General features: G+C 44.7%; 1 protein-coding gene across 3 annotated transcripts in view; it reads left to right on the top strand.

Moving 5' to 3' along the window:
- The first annotated feature begins 516 nt into the window (after positions 1 to 516).
- PSKH1 (protein serine kinase H1) overlaps positions 517 to 20,083 on the top strand; it is a 40,696-nt gene continuing 21,129 nt past the window's right edge. For 2 of the 3 annotated variants that reach the window (XR_007506721.1, XM_049805768.1), the window contains exons 1-3: positions 731 to 1,175; positions 2,342 to 2,504; positions 3,645 to 4,676. Coding sequence is in view for 2 of the 3 variants with exons in the window: in XM_049805768.1 (XP_049661725.1) it covers positions 3,732 to 4,676 (945 nt within the window). In the remaining variant the exon portion in view is untranslated. Of the gene's footprint in view, positions 570 to 730; positions 1,176 to 2,341; positions 2,505 to 3,644; positions 4,677 to 20,083 lie in introns of those variants that run through there. The other variant, XM_049805769.1, reaches the window with a different exon arrangement.

Raw genomic sequence — 20,083 nt, 5'->3', positions numbered from 1 at the left:
ATGCCTGTCCGGGGGGCCTCCTGCTTCGTCTGTGGGGCTGAGGGGGGCCTGGGACCCACGGGGCTAAGAGGGGGGGTCCCAGGCCTTGTGGGGCCAAGCGGGGTGCTGCAGCTCAGGGGGCTGGGGGGGGGGGGGGGGGAGGGGGGTCCTTGGGACCCGTGGGGCTGAGAGGGGTCCCAGGGCCCTGTGGGGTGAGGGGGGGTTCTGGAGTCCGTGGGGCTGAGGGGGTCCCACGGCCCTGTGGGGCCGAAGAGGGTCCCGGGGCCTGTGGGGCTGCTGGGACCCACAGAGCTGAGGGAGGTCCCGGGCCCCGTGGGACTGAGGGGGGTCCGGAGGCGGGGGGGGGCGGGGGGCGGGAGGGGGGGGTGTGTTCCCGGCGGCCCCGGCAGGGGGCGGTAGAGCGCGGGACGGCGGAACAGCGCTCCCTCCACCCTTCCCCGCCGGGGCCCCGCCCGCCGCCGCCTCCTCCGCCAATCGACGGGCGCCGTGTCCCCGCCCCTTCGGGCGTCCCCGGCGCTCGGGGATGACGTCAGGAGGCGGCGCCGAACCGCGGGCCGGAGCGGGCCGAGGTGAGTGTGGGAGCGGCCGCTGTCCGGGACCGCCCGCTCCGCTCGGCCCGGCAGCTCTGGCTCCGGCTCCGGCCGCCTCTCCCTTCTCCTCTCTGCCGGGGCGCTGGCGGCTCGGCCCCGCGGCGCGGCAGCGGTGCGGCCCGGGAGGCGCGGGCGCGGCGGGCCCTGGCCCCTCAGCCCTGCCCCTGCCCGGGGCGCTGGGCCGCGGGTACGGGCGGGCCGGGGAGGGAGCCCTGACCGCCTCCCGGAGCGTCCCCACACCGGGACGGGCGCTGTGCTTCCCAGGCCTGGAGCTGAGCCTGCCGCGGGACCAGCTACCGGCACCGGCCCGGCCCTGGGTCCCCTCCCCGGAAAGGATGGGGGAAAACCGGCCTAGTTGGGGCTGAGCGTTGAAAAACGACCCGAGTTTTGGAAATGCCGGTTGGTTCGACCGATTCTGGCCTGCCACCGGCTCCGGCACAGCTGCCTGCAGTGCTGCAGCAGCCCAGCCCCGGGTTTCCCCACAGAAACCCACTAAAGGCTTACACTGCTAGCCGGGTGACTGGTAATACCAGATTTGTGTCAGGCAGTAAGAGGCACGTTTGAGAGTTATTAGTAAAACTAAAGGTAAGGTGCTTTCAGACATGCTGTGTTGGCTTAGGTGTGATTTGAAGGTTGCTGTGTGTGAGCATTTCTTAACGCAGTTAACAGCTGGTATCTTCAAATTACCTTACTGGCATCTCATAGAAAAATGAAATGAAATAGCTTCAAGTTGTGAGATATTTAATTGGTGGTGGAAGGCCTGCTAGGCCTCAGGTGGGTTATTTGGGTGGCTGATGCCCCTTATCCACAGGGAAACCCTCAGATATTAAACCATTCAGGCCCTGATTATTTTTGGAGAGGTGGAGGAGCTTCTGAATCAGCCAGAGCTGAGGTGTTGCCCTGCTGAGCTGCGGGATGTAACATGTGGGTTGTCCAAGGAGAGAAGCGAGTAGATACTGAAGCATAAATCCCATGTTCCTCCTTGTTACTTATAACCCCAGCTCAGGTGTTCTGTCCTCTCTCAAATAGTTTAGCACCCTCAGAGTGTGTGATTTCCTGCTCAGAGAGGCCTTGTAATGCCTCGTTTCTCTAACATGTTAGTTCCTTCTCCCAAACTCTCGGTGATTATTACACAGGAGCGTTGCCACCTGCTCTGACATGGGGCTAAGCATTTTGTTGCTGGCTGTGGCATGCAGCTCTGGGGTTCTATAGACTTCACTGAGACCCTTACACGTACGGGGAAGAGCTGCTGACATACTCGTGGTTCATGCCTGATCTCAGTTAATAGTGGATTTATATACGATGTTTTCAAGTGTTTGATTCTTCTCATTGTTTTTTTGTACGGGTGGGACATTTTACACAAGTGCTTCTCTACGTGTGGAATTACTCTGTTTGCAGGTGCTCTCATGCCATTTCTCTGTGAACTTAATATGTGTTAAGGAAGAATAATGCTGGGAAAAACTCTCCATGAGAGGCATTATTCAGGACTAGCTATACTATTTTACTTGCATTTTGTCACGGTACTTTAATCTGTATGAACATCCAGTTACAAGATGGCCCTTGGTGAAAGTTGGTTAAGGTTTCTATGAAGTTGTTTTTTATTTCTACTGCTTGCACCTTAGTATAGTCATGTTTGTGCATGGTTGGTGTGCTTAACTTTGCGCTACTGCCAGGAGGTATTCCATGAGAAGTTACTTTGATGATGTCTGATTTAAAATTGAGTCTTAACTAAAGCCTTGTTTTCTTTCCAGATTGGATGTAGAGTCTAAACTTCTTCTGGGTGTCCCTCTAAAATCTGTCTTGTTTCTCCACGTAATTCTCCTGATGGAAGACCAGCTGGGGTTCCCTTTCTGCTGTTCGTGCTGAATGGTTGCTTGGAGAGGTGGTGAATGAGTGAAGATACGATTGGTGATGGTAAGGCATACGATTGCATTTCAAGGTTAACGGCTTTTCTGTAGCTGCCTGTGAAGGCTCAGGCACTGTATTGATGGGCTCCGAGCCAAAGAGTAGAAATTTAAAACTGTTGGCTAACTGCCAGAGCACATACAGGCAGTTTCTCCATCTCCCAGCCAGTCGTGCTGTTTTAATCAGCCCCTAAAGGCTTGCTGAAGTGCCGCTGATTTGGTTCTGCTGGTGTACAGTATGATGAGCAAGACCTCCTTTTGCTCTAGTCTGGAAAAGCTGGTAGAAATACCACTTCTGCTGCCTACACCCAGCTCCATATGGAAAACCAGAAGTGCCACTTGGTACATGAAGATGCAAGAGAAAGCAAAGCTGAGTGAGGATGTTAAAATATGCCAAAGCCCACCTTGATTTCTTAGGGTTTGGAGGGTGAGGGAATTGCTAGCTAGAAGCTGCTCTGGTTAAGTAAGGCCTGCCTTTTTGCAGGGGATGCAGTGAGTTAATTGGTAAAATGCATCTTAAAACCAGTGTGTCTCTGTATTCCCTGCCTCCTGTGCAGTTTAATTGATCCCCAGGAGCAAAGTAGTGAGAGGTTTAAGACACCAGTACAACTGAATATAAAGAAAATCTTAGGAAGATTTGTTAAGTGAACAAGTTGCTGAGATACTTTGTGGAGTTTCTAGTGAGAAATTTCAAAACTATAAGATTTGGAGTGGCTGCTGCCTTATGAAGTTGAGCAGATTAAACAAAATTAAGGAAAGTGCTCATCTCTCTCCTTAATTTGATTTTTATTAAGCAGTTGGGGCTGGAGGAGATGACCTCCAGAGGTTCCTTCCAACCTCAGCCATTCTGCAACTCTGCGATTCAGTGCTCAGCTGGGAGCATTAAACTATGTTCAATAAAGAGATACTGTGTGATTTCCACAGACATGTGTTCTGACCATGACTGTGTTTTTATAGGCACTATCTTCACTAGCTTGTGAAGAAAGCAACGAAACACTGTGCATGCTCTGTAGTATAGTACAGTGAAGATCCCCCACTCTTAGTTTGTGGTAGCATGGCTCCATTGAGATGTGAACCACTTGTATTTTTTTCCTGTTTGAAACTTTGCTATGCTGATTCCTGTCTCTGTTTCTTCTCATTATTTCCTAAGGTTCAAATGTGGGCATTGCCCTGGATGTGGTTGCTGCTGATGCTGCCCCGGGAAAATGCCTTGATAGGGAATTAACACCATTCAGTGATGGGCTGTGGGACAAGCAAAGTGCTTCCCGAGCCCCCCAAAGATGTGCAGCTAGACCTGGTTAAAAAAGTTGAACCTTACACAGGCCACAGTGACATATACAAGCATTTCATCAAAGATGACTGTGGGACTGTCATCAAAGCTGGCTCTCCCTCACCTCCGCGTCACACTAGTCCATATCCTGGGAACCACCTCCCTGCCCATGTGGACCAGCCCGAACCCCGCAAGAACAAAGTGGCTAAATACCGTGCCAAATTTGACCCCAGAGTGACAGCCAAGTATGACATTAAAGCTCTGATTGGGAGAGGGAGTTTTAGCCGTGTTGTACGGGTGGAACACAAGGCTACCAAGCAGCCCTACGCAATCAAGATGATAGAGACCAAATACCGGGAGGGGAGAGAAGTGTGTGAGTCGGAGCTTAGTGTGCTACGGCGGGTTCGGCACACCAATATCATCCAGCTTATTGAGGTGTTTGAGACCCAGGACCGTGTGTACATGGTGATGGAATTGGCGACTGGAGGAGAACTGTTTGATAGAATCATTGCTAAAGGTTCCTTCACCGAGAGGGATGCTACGCGTGTGCTGCAGATGGTGTTAGATGGTGTGAAGTACTTGCATACGCTGGGTATCACACACCGGGACTTAAAACCAGAGAATCTGTTGTACTACCATCCAGGAACAGATTCCAAAATCATGATAACGGACTTTGGACTGGCAAGTGCTCGGAAGAAGGGAGATGACTGCCTGATGAAAACCACATGTGGGACCCCAGAGTACATTGCTCCCGAGATCCTGGTCAGGAAGCCGTACACGAACTCTGTGGACATGTGGGCACTGGGTGTTATCTCATACATTCTCCTGAGCGGCACTATGCCCTTTGAAGATGACAACCGCACGCGCTTATATCGGCAGATCCTGAAAGGAAAATACAGTTACTCAGGCGAGGTGAGTGTGCTGAGGTTATGGTGAGGGGAAGTCAAACAAGAAGCTCTCTGTAGGTGGCTCTTCGTGATGACCAGAAGCTGGCTGTCGTGTGCAGGGTGATAACGTGACCAGGGTTAAAAAAAAAATCTGTGATTCTAGCTTTTAAAATACTTTCCTGTTTTCTGTCTGCTTTCCAAAACTGCTCCCAGTGCAGCATAGTGGGCTCCTTTGAAAAAACTGTGTATCTAGAGAAAGAGGAGATCTCTTCCTGTAGAGCAGAACCGGAGGGATTGACAGAACTGGGATGCTTGTGGGTTTCTAGCTGGGGAGACCTTAGCTGTGGTAAGCTGCTGTTTGATGCTTCACTGTTGAAACTTGTGCCAGGGTGAGTGTTTGAAATGTACATACCTAGTCTGATCTCTGATACAAATCCAAGTGTAGTCTGAAAAATACCTTTGCTGAAAGGCAAGGTTATGGCAGACAGAGGGGCACGTGCTGCTTAAATCTATCTGGAGATGTGAGCATTTCTGAAATTGGTCTGCATTGTCTCCTGAGTTTAGTATGTGACAAAGTAGAGGATTAAAGGTTAGTTTTCTTGGATAACTACGAAAAGAGGAACCTTGGGGGTTAGATTTTAGGCAGAAGATGGGTGCCCCGCCCCTCCCAGAGTCCCATCATTCTGCAGAATGGCTGGGTGCCAGGCTGACACAGCTCCTGCTGACTTGCTTCTGGTCATGGTGGGAGGTCTCAGTTACCAGCCAGCTCCCTTACCAGCACAATTGCCTAGTGTAGGCAAACCCTCACTAAGAAACACACTTATAGAAAGTGGGGGTATCCAAATTTGCAAGTTGCATTTCTGCCTATATCCCTCACTGAACGCCATGACTTTGTGAGATAAAGCCCACTGGGAAAGTGTTAATGAGCAGCTAAGTTTATGATTCTGAACTCATGGTAAAGTAACTGTCAAAAAACCTGAATAAATTAATGATTGTTCTCGAATTTTTAGGTGTGACAGGTGTGTTGGCATTTTAATGATGGATGAAAGGACTCTAACATGTTACGTTTTTAAACACATTAAGCTGCTTTAGGATTATGTTTAAAAATAATAAATCACTCTCTGAAGGATATTCAGAGGGTGTCAGTAAGTCTTTTATACTTTAAAGCTGTCAGGCCAGCTTGTGTTAAAAGTTGGAATATCCAAGTTAAATGAAACTGAGGAATATTGGCATTTGCATAGGAGGCCACTGAGGAGAGCCCAGATTTGACACCTTTGTGAATCTTGTGAATTCTTCCTGCGAGTGTTCCTCAGAAAGTCCTGATATGCAGAGGAGGCACAAAAGTGAGGAATCATAAACCCTCAAATTTGGAACCTTCTGGACCAAGTGTGTTACTTCCTTCAGAAACTGATTAGTTTCTGGTCAAAAGTATTCTATCAACTGCTTCCTTGAACTCCAAGCTTCAGCTGACTTTGGCAGCCTTTGTTTCTTTTGTTAATTTGCCACATTAATATGATTTGTTAACCAGCTGTAGAGTTTTAAGAATGCAGTCTGGTTATCCTAATGCAGAAATAGATTAATTACCAGCTGCATGTTAACGTCTGCAGAGTCACACTGAAAGGGAAAGTCCTCGTTAGCTTTTAACCAGTGGTAGTAGATCTGTTAGAAATGTTTTTTCTCATGTCAAAAGGCCAGTTCACTGACGTTTGTTGCATAGGAGAAGGCTGTCATGTCCCAATTTCTCAGGACGATGACTCAGGTTTGCTGATTCCCAGGTCACAATTAAGGTGAAACGACACCAGGGATCCTTTAACTCACAATACTCCAGTTTTATTCGCTTGCAACAAGAATTGGCATGCTCACCACAAAAATTGGTATGCTCACAACAAAAATTGGCATGAAACTATGTCAGTGAACTGTGTAACATGTGCTAACCATGCATTAACCATGCATCACCAAGCATATACTACAGGCCTTGCTTACCTGGGAATCACTTCAGGGAAAACAGAAAGGAGAGCCCTCCCGTTGAGTCATGAGGTTCAGAACAGACCCCCTTCCTTTCTAGACTCCTTCTCAGAGAGGAGCCTAGGGGCAGCTGGAATGGCTCTTAGTCCCAGACTTGATCAACAGTTTATGTCTAAAGGGATGAGGTGTAGGGATTATGGAAAAGGGAAAGGGAGAGAGAAGAGAAAGATTTCCCTGGTCCTGGGTCCAGCATTGATTCAGTCAGCTGAGGAGTCCGGTTCTGGTGGGCTTGTGCATGTGGGGCTTCAGTTTGTTAGTCGTTAAGCAGAACTCGCCCCACTGCAATGTTTGAGATGTGAACTCTTTCAGTCTTTCACAAAGGCGTTTCAAGTGCATGCACCTCCCATTCAAGCAGTCAGTAGGTGCTGGTTTGGTTCAGCCTGGTTTAGACAGCAGAGTTCAAAGCTTTCTAGATTACTTGGCCAAACTCAGGTTTGCTCCTTTTTAGCTCACTCTGTTGTGTTCATCTTGGCCATTAGTTTTTCTTCTCTCCTTCCAGTTCTTTTATTTTGAAGAAGCAGCATGGTGGGTTTGTTTTGTTGGGGTTTTTTTGTGTGTGTGTAAGTTCTCCCTTTCATTTTGCTTCCCTATTTCTGTGTCGGCCCTGTGCCTCAAGGTGTCAGAAGGTCAGTGAGGCCATTGACTCTGAATTTGCTTTTTCCCTTTGGGGATCTGCTTTTTTTTTTTAACCTCTGTAACATTCTGTGATAATGAGTTCCATAGTTTATTTAAAAAATACATGGAAAAGGTGTTCCCTTCTCTTAGTTTTTATTTGCCTCTGCTCGTTTAACTGGTATTTTTCTACATACATCTCCTTAATTCCCATTACTTGAGAAACTAGTGAGTAACTTTTCCATGTCCACTTGTCAGTTATATTTATACTGCTTTAGATTCCTGCTTTTTTTTGAGGCTGAAGACCCATCTGTGTTTAGTGCCTCTCATGGAATGTATTCCATATATATCTGGTTTTTTGCTGTTACCCTTCTCTAGGCTACTTGTAATCTTTAGGATGGGGCGATACGTGAGCACCGTGGCTTTGTGTCGTGGCATAGAAAGATCTCTCTGGTTGTTCTTCTACTTCTTCCCATAGGGTTTCTGATACTGTGTCTTTGACACCTCTGAGTATTTGGCTGATGATGTAAAGAGTGGTCTGCTGTGACTCCCAAGAGGTTTCCTGAGTGTTAAGGGCTGATTCAGGGAGGTCATCTACATAATTTGGTGCATTCCCTCTAATGTCTCCACCCCTCAGTGTGAGAGCTTGTGTTTAGTGACATTGAATTTTGTGACTGTCATTCAACTTTGTCACTTGCTGTTTTTACCTTTTTGCAGATTTTTTAAATTAAGTTTAGCATGCTATCCATGACAGGTTCTGCCCGTTATTGTGAAATATGGTAATTCTGGAGTCTTAGAAGCAAGTGGTGGGATACAGGTTTGACATCCAATAAGTGGTGCTGTTGAGGTTAAAAACAAAGCTGAGGAAGTAGTGGGAGACTGCATGAAACTGGCTGATGTTTGGTGTAGACAAACTTGAACTGGTCCTATGGGAAGATGGGCAGTTTGACTTTTCTGTAAATGATGGTAGGCCCTGAAGGTGCTTCTTGCTCTTCAGAAGAAACAATTTGAAGTTAAACACTTCTAAGTATCATCTTGATACTCATGATCAAAAGCCAGTTGATCTTAGGAATTAGTGTTACTATTGCAGGTGTCCTTGCTATGCCATGTCTGTCATGCACCTGCACTTGAATATTGAGTGCAGTTCTGCTTCTGCTGGAAAAAAGTACAGAATTGAAAGGCATATGAAGGGCACCGTGAATAATCAAAGGTATGGGCTGGCTTCCATTTGAAGAACAAGTAAACAGGCTAGGGCCCTTCCTCCAGAAAAATAAATGTTTGAGAGGGACCTCTGACCAAACTTGGTACAGCCATAGGCAGAATAGGGAGAGTGAATAGAGAGTAACTGTTTTGGGCATTCCCTGGGGTCATTCAATTTGATGATCTTTGGTCCTTGTGCCAGAAATGAATTATTTTGAGAAATTCTATGAATTCATTGCAACTAGTGCCACTGGATGCTTGTAGGTTGTATACACAAAGGTAGCATGTGCCACAGAGAAAGCATTAGACTATATATTTTGAAAGTGTCAGTGCACAAGCCTGAAGCATTTTACTTGTCATCCCAGTGCAAATTACATACTTAAGGAGGCTGTTACGGATACTATGTGTGACATGAGTGGTTATTTTGGAAAGCTGTAGATGTTTTACTGCTTGGAAAGCAAATGTGTCAGCCAGTAGCCTGTATCTTTTGCCCAGATGCTTTCTGTTCTTCTAGAGCCAGGGAAAATGGATGCTTTAATTTAGCTGTGTAATTAAGCCTATGCCCCTAAATTGCAGGCATGTTTGACTGTAGCCAGGTATTGGCAGGAGATGCACTAACAGTCTGTCCATGTTGTGAATAAATTCTAGGTGAAAACAAAGTGAACCAGAGATTTAGAGGTGCCTGGCATTTTTCCCACAATATTGCCAGCTTTCTTAAGGCCATCTTCTTGACTTTTAAATGCTTCCAAATTTCTGATGTTCACAAAAAATTGCTCTCCTTTTTTTGTGTTACACTGGAAGAAGTGGGAAGATGTCAGATTGATAAGTTTGTCAGACTAATGGAAATGGCAGGAGCCATAAATTCTGATTTATTTGGAACAAGAATGGGCAGAATACTCGACTGATGCAGAAAGTGTCTGTCATGGATAGATGCGGAAGCGGAGTTTTCATGGGAATGACTGCTTTTGTTCTCTGTAATATGAACTTTGATGATGTGAAATGGAAGAGGAAATGTTAAAAGAAGGCTGTGAAGTAAAGTGCCCAGAGCTGTGCAGCTCAGACAAGTTTCAGTAGAGGAGGAGGGAGCCATCTTCCGAACTGTATTGCATACCATGTCACACAGCAGCAGTACCCGTGAGTTTGCTGAAAATCAGTGCCAAGTCCCACTTTTTGAAAGGTGTGCCCTCAAAACCTGGTCAGAGAGGACAAAGCTGTATTGAGAGAGGAACAAAAGCCAAGATGCATGCTGACCTGAGAATTAGCTCCATCTTCTTGAAAAACAAGTGAGCTCATGTCCAGCTAATGTAATTGCTTTCTGACTGGGACCCTCTTACCACAGCTCTCCTGTTCCTGGAGTGTGAGGTCTGTTTGAAGAGGCTATTAGCAGATCAATAGGAGAGGTCTCCCATAATAGCTTATTCAGGTACTGCTGACATCACTGCTCTGATTGTCTCTTGTATCTCCTTCTGTACTTTCCGAGCTGCTTGGAGTAATGGGTAGGGTGAGGAATGAAGAAAAGCTGGCTTTGTAACTTGGCATGCTTTTTTTTCTGAGGATCTCTGAGTAAGGGTTAGGTGGGCTACATGGACTATTGAGACTGCATTTGATGTAGCCTGCTACAAAGTCATTCTTTTCACTTGTTTTGTTAGAACTCACTAGAAAGATTTGGCAATATTTTAATTGAAATCTTGGGGATAAAACTGGTTTCTGGGGATCTCTTTGTAGCTTAAAAATTTGTCTGAGGAATAAAGCTGGAATTCCATTCACAGTTTCCTTTGAATTTGAAAGTGCAGAAATGAACATTGGACCATTGTTATCTTGCTAGGACAGGCTTGCCCTGGTTCTATTTCAAAGCTTGTCCCTCTGTTGAACGCTGATACTTTTATGTTGCTTTACACACCTGGAAAACTTGCTGGAAGAAGTGGAAGATAATATATGTTATGATTAAATTGGGAAACTGAGCTAGGGTGTATGGATTGTTCTGGTTTTGATATCTGATCTGGGCAAATCATTTCCCCATGTAGTCTGTTTTCCTATTCATAAAACAGGATCAGCTTTTTGTGGTATGTTCACCATGGGTGAGATTGGTGTATGCTGGTGTGGGAACATTTCTTAATCAGTTTAAAATCAAAAAGCTTGTTCTAAATAATGGTGCCAGTGGATACATTGATAAATGTGATTTAAGGAGAGACATGTTTGATATATGAAGGAAGCTGCTCACGCAAGTCTGTAGGAGCTCTGCAAGGGACTTAGCAGCCATGTGGAGAGATGATCTGGTTTTGTGTGGCTTGCTTAGATTTGCCAGTGGTGTTTAATAAAAGTTCCTTGCCAAAGGCTCTTGAGGGAACTTTGCAGCTGTAATGCGATAGCGGCCTTTCCATGGATCAGCAATCCGCTGAAGATGAGCATAAAGTTAAAATATGTGGTCAGTTCCATGGGGAAGGAAAAAAAACAGTGAAGTTTGACAGATCTGTTTCCTTCTGCCCAGAAGTGATCAGGACAAAGTTTGCTAATGAAGCTGCACAGTCACTGATGATACCAAGTTCTTCAGATGGTGAAAACAAGGGCTGTGGACCTTAGAAGTTTGCCTGAGTTCAAAGAGCAACTGGACAAATTCATGGAAGACAAATCAATGGAAAGAGTGACACTAAAAAGTCTCAAGTATGGACAAAGAGGTCCCTAAGACACAAATTTTTGAGGGTTGAGAGCATGGCGGGGGTGTTAATTGCAACGGAGGGACTGTTTTCTTGGGTTCTCCCTCTGTATCTGCTGTCAGCTGATGTTGGAGGCACCATACTGGACTGGCTAGATCTTTGATCCCATAACCTTCAGTCCTGCTAGAGGTGCTAGTCTTTCCTTCTCTCATTTCATTCCTCAGTTGGGGGCTTCATCCACTCCCAAGAGTTACTGAGCCAAGTAATAGGCAGCCTGCAGAGCAGATAGTGCTCTGAGGTTGTGGGTGCAGCATTTGGGACACCTGCCTATGTGCTGGGGGTGTTCAGCGGTCCCATCAGACATTGATGGAGCAGGTACTGCATGTCTCATGTGGTTTTGACTTGTGGTTTGGACGCAGCATTATTTCAGCTGAGTTTGAGAATCGAAAATCAATCCCAAGGCTTATCAACTCCCACGGGCTAATTTTGCTTGCTGTATAATACTCCTTTGGAAAGGTTAGACATGTAAAAAGTGAGGAGGGTAAACATTTCCTTTTAAATGGAAATGTTCTTGAACTCTTTAATTATGACCCGGTGCTGGAGTTCCTCTGTAGGTAGGTGAAAAAGCAGGCAACATATACAGATGAAGTGGTAATAAAAAGTGCATTTTGCAGATGAGAAAATTAGTTTGACTCCCCCTTCTCCTGCAGAAATGTTGGGTTTTTTTCTCCCCTTGGGGGAAATGAGTCTGTCTTGACATTATACATCTATAAAGGAAAATGTGGTGTGAATTGCGTTCTGCTTGTGACTCATTCAGATTTGAAGCATGAACACACAACCTATCTAGTCGTCCTGCCTGGCTGGCTTGCTCCCTGGTGCCCTTAATACGATCGCTTCATTCTTTGATAGCTCCGCTTGCTAGTGTTGCTGTTTAGCGTTCTGCTTACTTAATTTCTTTGCATTCCCAACAACATCCTAAGATGCTGTCTTCCTTGTTGCTTCTGCTGTCAGGTGTGCAAGGGTGATGGCAATTTTGGGGATGGCTGCTATAGCCCTTTGTCTAAGTGTTTAAGCGGTTCCTTTTGGTCCCGTGAGTGTGTGGTGCCTTCCCCCACTGACTTCACATGGAATATAAACCCTTCTGTAGTTTCAGGAGCATGAGTGCCTTTCACGTGAAGGCATGTTTCGAAACATGTCCCCTTCAAACTGAGGATTCTTGCGGGTCTTCACCAAAGTCTAATTTTTTAAGGCTTGCTCATTCTTCATTTAAAAACTGTCCTTTTCTCTCTATCTAAACAGCAAACCCTTCAGCCAGGCTCTCATTTTAAGTCTGAACCTTTGCAGCATCCCTTTCTTCTGACTTGACAAGTACGCTCTTGCTCTGTTCTCACACGCACAGATCTCTGCTGCACATTTCTTGCATAGCATGTTTCCTTGGCCACATCCACCCACATTTCTTCTCCATCTCTTTATTTGGGTTACCTGTGCTTTCTACCTAGGCTCCTTTGCAACCTAGGTTCACCTGGTCTGTGGCTGTTTGTTAGCAAAGATCATAATGCTGAAAGGGAGTGCTGTGGTCTGTTAGACTGTCCCTGGCATAGATAGCAGCTTCCTAGGATAACCAGCAAGACTGGAGACTTGTTTATATACATGGGTTACACGGGTCATAATATGGAAAAATAACCAAGACGCACATAAAAATAATGTAAGTAGCAATTTTATAATACTTTTTGTAGCAATGGCACCTGTTGAGGTTATGTCAAATAAAGCACCTATTTCTAAATCTATATGCCTTATTTGTGATAACTTTTATGAAGAAATTGATGGCATTCATGAATTGGTTCTGCTTTTTATTTTGCAGCAGACTGGCAAGCACCAGTCCAGACTGCATCAACAAACAGTTGCTCTGGCTTGCTGCAGTACAGTGTTGCAATGCATACCACTAAACTTAAAATTATGGGAAGATTTAGGCACAAAGTGACCTCAGCGAGACTCTGGTCCAAACCCCTGTTCAGAGCAGGGCTAAATTTAAAGCTAGATGAGGTTGCTTAGCACCTTGTTCACTCAAGCCTTGAAAGTTTACAAGGATATAGATGGACTGCCTCTCTGGGCTCTGTGCCGGGGCTGCCCTGACCTCGTGGGAAATGTGCTTTTCCTTACCATCCAGTGAGAATTTAGCTGGTTGCAGGTTGACAGTCACTGCTTGCTTTTCCACTGAGCATCTCTGAGACATCTGGTGTGGTGTCATCATCTCTAACTGCCCTGACAGTACTGGCAGATGCAGTTAGATCCCAGCTAGCTGAGATTCTTCCGCATGGCAGTTCTGCCTTCCTGCATATCAACAACTCCTCCAAATCTTGGTCAAAGGCAACCAAGAAGCAAGTACTAAAAGTTTTAATGCTAAAAAGAAATTTGCAGGACAGAGGGCCTCAGAACAAACCAAAGGAGAGGCTTAATGTGTGGTATTTGTATGTGCATAGCGTTTCCTATTTCTCCTGAGCATTCAGTACCTTAACAATCATCCGTCCTAGCTTGGAGTTGGAAGGTGGGAGTTAAATGCAGGTAATGAGTAAACTCTGCAGGTACTGCTATAGATAGATTCAGGCTGGAAGAATGCACTTAATTTCATGAAAAACAAGTTATCCTAGTAGGAGATGAGTGGAGTAGCATGAATGGTGTTCCCATAATAACTAACTTAGTCCACATAAGTAAAGAAGCAAAACACTTTCTCCCCAAACAGTTTTCCCTGCCTGCAGGTGATAACCAGAAGCAGGAAGAATGAAGAGTGGTGGCAGTGCATTAGCAAACAAACTGTGTGCCTGTGCTGTTAGGTGCTGCCTGGCAGAGAGCAAGATAAAAATATGAAAAGCAATTTCAAACCAGCTGATGAATACTTACAGGATGAGTTCTTACCCCAAGTACATTGGTTGGTATGTCTGCAGAGCATTTCCAAAGTATTCTTGTAATTATTCTCATTGTGGAGGCTGGTTAAAAGACTGCAGAGGACTTGTGACCCCTCAAATCCCTCATGACATGTAATGGAGTAGACAGATGACAGTCTTGTCAACTTTTAATATTAAATTTCATGCGTTTATTTGGCTTTCTGAGCGAGAATGGGTTAGAGCTTGAACCCAAGCTGCTTCTGACTTGGTTGGGAACCGGTTACTGAATCGTCTATCCTTCTCCAAAGGGACACATCAGTGATTGTATTATGAGGACTGTGGTTGGATTTTCTATCAAATGACAAACTTGTTCTAAAAAACGCACAAGCAATAAAAAGAAACAGCAATTATTCTTGGTAAACTCCTTCCCCTAAAAGTTGCAGATGGAAATGTGTAGTGGGAGAGATCCACAGGAAAGAAAAACAACACAACTTTCTACCTTGCATACTTGTATTTTAGTGTAGAAACTAATTTCCTGTAGGAGAGGAAAAAATTATACTTGCATATCACAGAAAACATCTCTCCACAATCCCTGTCACTTTGCAGGAGAGTTCAGTCAGCGTAGGAGAAACATTCTCAAATTTTGGGTGTGGCTTTTTAAAGAACAGTAAGTTTTGCATTGATGCTGCAGCAGGTGTGATCCTTGACTGTCTGCCAGTCCTGGAATGGCTCCTGTCTGTTTGCACTTCTGGTACTTAGAATTATTTACATAAGCCTATGTAATTAAAAAAAAAAACAAACTAAAAATCCACCTTTTGTTGTTTCGATGACAAAAAGTAAACCACTTCAGGGGAAAAAAAAAATTAGAAAAACATCAAGTGTTTTATAATGTATTAGGTTTATTTTCTATTTTATGCTTTGTTTGCCCCAGAAATTTGTCCCAAGTTTTTTCCTGCAGTTCATAACCATAGCTTTGTTATGTATCATAAAGCTGTGTGTAATATGTTATATGCTAATTAAATTGGTTATAGGGTAGCAACTGCCTTGGCAGGGGGAAAACTCTCCTGGTTATTTCCTCCTAGTACATCTCCTGTTTAAGATGGGCAATAGGCAACCTGGCTGCCCTGAGTTTGGACTAGAGTATGTCTTCTGGAAAACATTCAAAGCAGATTTAAAAAATTGCCAGGAGCAGAGAAGCACCACTGCCCTCTAACATTCCCATTGGTCCTAAATTTTTTTTTTTTAATACAGGAGATGAAGTCATGTATCTACAAGAGACCAGGAAAGGTAGTATGCGTCTCCCATTTATTGAAGAATTACCTTTGCAGGGTGTCTTGTGCTGCCCTTTGCTCTAAAAGGAGGTCTTTGCAAAGCCACCTTAATTCTTCTGGAAGTTCTCTGTTGGCTCAGTGCCTGGGAGGGTCCGGAAGCAGGGGGAACCCTCGCTTGTAGGGACTCCAGCCCCCTGCCAGTTTTTAGACCCATTAGAGGCTTTTGCAAGATGCTGTTGTCACCTTGGGCTCTGACCTTTATGCCAGAAGAGAGGAGAGGTTTCAAACCAGCTGGGTGGCTGATTTTTCAGTCTTCTCTCTGGAGTTTGAGTGTCCCAAGCTGTTGAAATATAGCATAACAAGGAAAACAGGGATGGGGCAGCTGAAGGCAACGTTTTAAACCACAATTGCTATACTTATTTGCGTGATCATACAAGTCTCTGGGACCATATTTTAGCCTTCTTGGGGGGAAGGAAGAGTTTTTTACTTACAGTAGCTGCTCTGTTTTTTTCCTATGAGCCACATTAGATGGTAGAAGTTTTTTACAATAGTCCTATAGTTAGAGAAATGCATGCATTTTTTTCTAAAAAATTAGAGAATTTTTTTCTGTGTAAGGAAGAATTGTTTTTTATATAAATTGCTGAGCCCTTTGCCTGGGAAAAGAAAAAAAAAAAATCAATTTACAGAGGAATGTGCTTTTGCATTTCACACGGCTGTGAGAACATGGTGATTTTTAAGTAGAGCAACAAGAGTGTTGGCGAGATGCAGATGGCTCTCTGTTGAAAAGGGCACTATGCTCTGCTTTGAAGAGCTGACACACTTGAACAGGATGAAAGTGTGCCTCTCCTAGCCTGCCACAAAACACGGAGGCCAGATGTATAAATGTACTTCTTTTAGCTTCTGCTCTTTCTTTTCTTTTAATGTGCTGGCTTAGTGGGTGCAAGTATAGGTGGACTTGTGTTGCTCTGTAGGCATCTGAGAGCTGAAGTGTTTGTCCAGATATCTTCTGCTGCAGGAGTGGACATCTTAGGCTCTCTGAAACATGATAAGCTCAATTAAAACCTGGAAAATCCTCCAACCTCCTGCGTCAGTGACCACGCTTCTGCAAAACTTTAGGTGTGCTGTATTGGAAAACTTTATTTACAGGTGAAGAAACACCTTTTCTGGTAAAAGGTCTTTGAAACCAATATGTGCATTTAAAAATCAATTCCCCTTCACTTTGGCTGCTTCTTGAGGTTTTATTGAAGGTTGTTTCCTCTGGTGGAATTATTGTGTCACATAGACCTTTCTCAAAATCATTCCTTTTGCCTTTTTACTGTGTACTTCAGCTCATGTTGCAACTCAGCTGTGAAGATAACTCCAAATTCTAGGGCAGGGTAAGCGAGGAGAGGGCTGATCTTTCTCTGCATACATCTTTCATTTCCATACAGCTACAGCCTGCCACACCCTGTTAAGAGTTTATATTTCACAGAATTATGCACTCATCAGTCAGTGAATTTTCTGAGTCGGTGTCTTGTGGCAGGTGAGTTGGCTGGGCTTTCCCTTAGTTTGAGTTTGCAGTTTCTGCGTCTGGAAGCATTTATTGAAACAATGAGGTGGAGACACCATGTGCTTTACTGTGGTGGCTTGTTTGCACTGTAATGCTTGGATTTATTCTGGTGTGTCAAGCAGAGGAACCCAGGGTGGAAACTCTGTCTAAGCCTCAAAGGACCTAGAAACAAAACAAGCAGGGGGTAAATCTCTGTGGAGGAGAGGAATGTGGGTTTTCCCAGTAATTTCATTGACAGCCCCTTGTCCCTAGGGCTGCTCTCCATACCAGTAGTACCTGTGGGTTCAAGGCAGGGTGAAAGGCAGCAGCTGAGCATTTTGGTTAAGATTTTTGGGTGAATGACTGGGTTTGGGAAAGTGGTGCACAGTGTATGGCACATAATTATTGTAAGGAGGGAGGAAGGCAGGAGCCACATCTGAGGGAAAAGGACTTGCAATAATGCTGTGATTTGACACATTATATTTTCATTCCTGCATCTCTGGGCCCGATAAAATCCTGTTAATGGTGGAACAGTATTTCTGCAGAATTAGGGTTGTAGGGATAAAGAGACATTTGTAGGGTAGAAAAAGAATATTAAGCTGCCTCTGTGCAGAACATACATTATTAACCAAAAGGATTTGAACTATCAACTGCCATTGGTGTCTTTGACTCCTTCACAGTTCCCTAAAAATAGACTAGGCGGTTTCTTCTTTTACCTTTGACTGATTTAATCCTTTGCTTTCTACCTGTGGCTCAGATATGTTGTTTTTCTGATGCCTTAGTGGAGGTATATTTTGAGTGGCAAGACATGCTGCTACATGCCCATTTGCTTAGGACCAAGGTTCAGCGAGTGAGAATATCTGTTAATTCTTCAGTGGAAAGAGCTGTGATCTGCAAGAAACTACTCTTGGTCATTGAGAGGATGGTTTATGCTTTACTGTGCTAGCTCATCTACATGCAGTGTTGAAACACTGGCTTGTAAATGGGCTACATTGCATTGAGGATGCAGGAGGACTGATAACACTTTGCTGCTGCCTTGGATTTCCATCCCTGAATGTGGTAGAAGAGTTGAGTTTCCTACAAGATCATGGGAGGGAGAAAGAGTAATCGCTTATTGCAGCTGTATGGGCTTTGCAAGGTGATCTCTGCAAACCTGGCCTGTTCTAAATACAACAGCTGTCCTCTCCTCCCTTTTGCTGGAGGTGATCACTACAGGGTGGGAGTCTGTGCTTCTGAGCAAAGCTGTGTTTGAAGTTCAGCTGCTCCTGGAGTAAAAGCTTAAGGTGGAAACACTCATCTTGTTCTGTCCTTGCTGGACAGAGTGCCAGACTTGAGGTTTTGAAGACCTGGCTCTGTAGTTCCAGCTGCTGTCTCTGCTGCAGGTTAAAAGCTAATTTTAATTAATCAAAACCGAGTTCTGCAAAAAGGGGCTGTAAGCATGCACCTTGTTGCAAATAATTTTGTGGCCTGTAATTCACCCTGCTTTACAGAGAGGCAGTTGGACCTGATATATTGGAACAATCTGCTGTTGAAAGATGTCTCAAATTTCCTTTGACCAAAATTTGGGACTTCCTTAGCAGTTGCAGTGTGCTTCTGCCCTGGGATGAGACAAAGGAGGAGTTAACCAGCATACATGGCACGGATAGGAAGTCAAGATTTTGATTTCAGGTAATTAAGATCTCTTTTAAGCTGCAAAAAACTGTTTTGAGGAGCTTCCATTGGTGCTGAGCTGGAGGTCTAAAAAGGTGCTTCCTAAGCCTGGAGTTTTTCTTGGTAGTCTCTTTACCTGATCCCTGAAATCCCTAAATCTGACAAGAATGCAGTTGAAGCTTTCAGGCTGCTAGACACAAGGGAACTGGGTTAGTTGTTTTGAGCTGGAAGGGGTGGCTCAAGCCAACAGCAGTGCATCTGAGTTCCCTGTTTTGGAGTGTGTTTCAGGGCTGGCTCTTCTGCTCTCTTGGTTCTCACCACCCTGCTGCTTCACCCTCCTGCTGCCCCGAGTGAGTGCTAAGATATAACTCCCAGGCGTGTTTTCCAATATGTTTGTTATTTTAAGTGGATGCTTTTATGGATTTTCTTGAAAACTGAGCTTTTACTAATACACCAGATTAGTGTTGATTGGTGAAATGGGAGCCACACAGACAAGTTGAGGAGAGGCAGAACGTTCTGGTGGTGGCTGTTAAGAGATACCTGCTGTTAATGCAGCGTACACCTAACTGCTGGCATGGACGTATGCCTAGCTGTGTGTCTATAGCTCATGAACGTCCATCAGCACGACACACCTTGTGCTTCAAATGCACCCAGCCTTTCAGGCACTTTGAGTGATTAACTGAAGAGTTTGATTTCGTATCTAACAAAATGTAGAATTGAGCTGTCTGAAAAGGAAAATATTTGCATGTTTCCTATCTTTGTCCATGTCTGAAGAATAATTTCTAAGGGATTCTTTTGCAGTCTGATCATTTTGAGAACGGTTATATAGCTCAGACATAAGAAAGGTTTCTTGTTATAGCTGGGATGACTCAAAAGACTTTATATACTGTTATATCAGATGCTGATGGCAATACGTGAGTTACAGTTTCTTATCTCTTTCCACTTAGTCCTTCATATGTTTTTTTGTTTGCATTTAGCTTTACAAGCTTCGGGAATTCTTGGTGGCATTCTTAAGCTACCATTTTGCTCAAGAGGCTGATAGTGCAAAATTAAGGAAAACTAGCTCGGCTCTTGGATGAAAATGTAAAATCATTTCATGGAATACTCATTTTCCAAAATTCGTAGGAGTTCTTGTACCTCCAGTGTTTGGCACAGGGGCTTGGCAAGGATAGATCTGACATTGGAGGGATCTTTTTGCTATTTCATGAAAGTGTCCCATGGTCTCTGAAAAATCCCTGTTTGGAAATGCACTGTAGCACTTGATAGCCTTGCTTTGGAAACCTTCTGTGTGTGCTGAATGTGTGCCAGGCACATGGAGCTCCCGAATTGTAAACATGGGTAAATCCAATGAATAAGTGCAATAACCGTTCTTAACAAACAGAGATGGTGAATTACCTATGTCTGCAGGCAAAGGAGAGGCGGAATTTGAAGTGTTCCCCTTCTGAAAGTGGGGAGCCTTCTTCTCCTCTCCCTGGCTTTGGTCAAGCAGTATTGCCTCACGTGTCCTCTGCATCAGCTGGTATCTTCTGTGTCAATGGGTGAGGAGTACGTGGGAGAGGGGGTTTGGCGCTAGGAAAAACTGTGCTTCTCCACTTACTGCTACAAATCAT

Source organism: Accipiter gentilis, chromosome 7, assembly GCF_929443795.1.
Source record: "Accipiter gentilis chromosome 7, bAccGen1.1, whole genome shotgun sequence".
NCBI lineage: Eukaryota > Metazoa > Chordata > Aves > Accipitriformes > Accipitridae > Astur > Astur gentilis.
The sequence above is the reverse complement of the archived record's forward strand: the minus strand, read 5'-3'. Positions and strand labels throughout refer to the sequence as shown.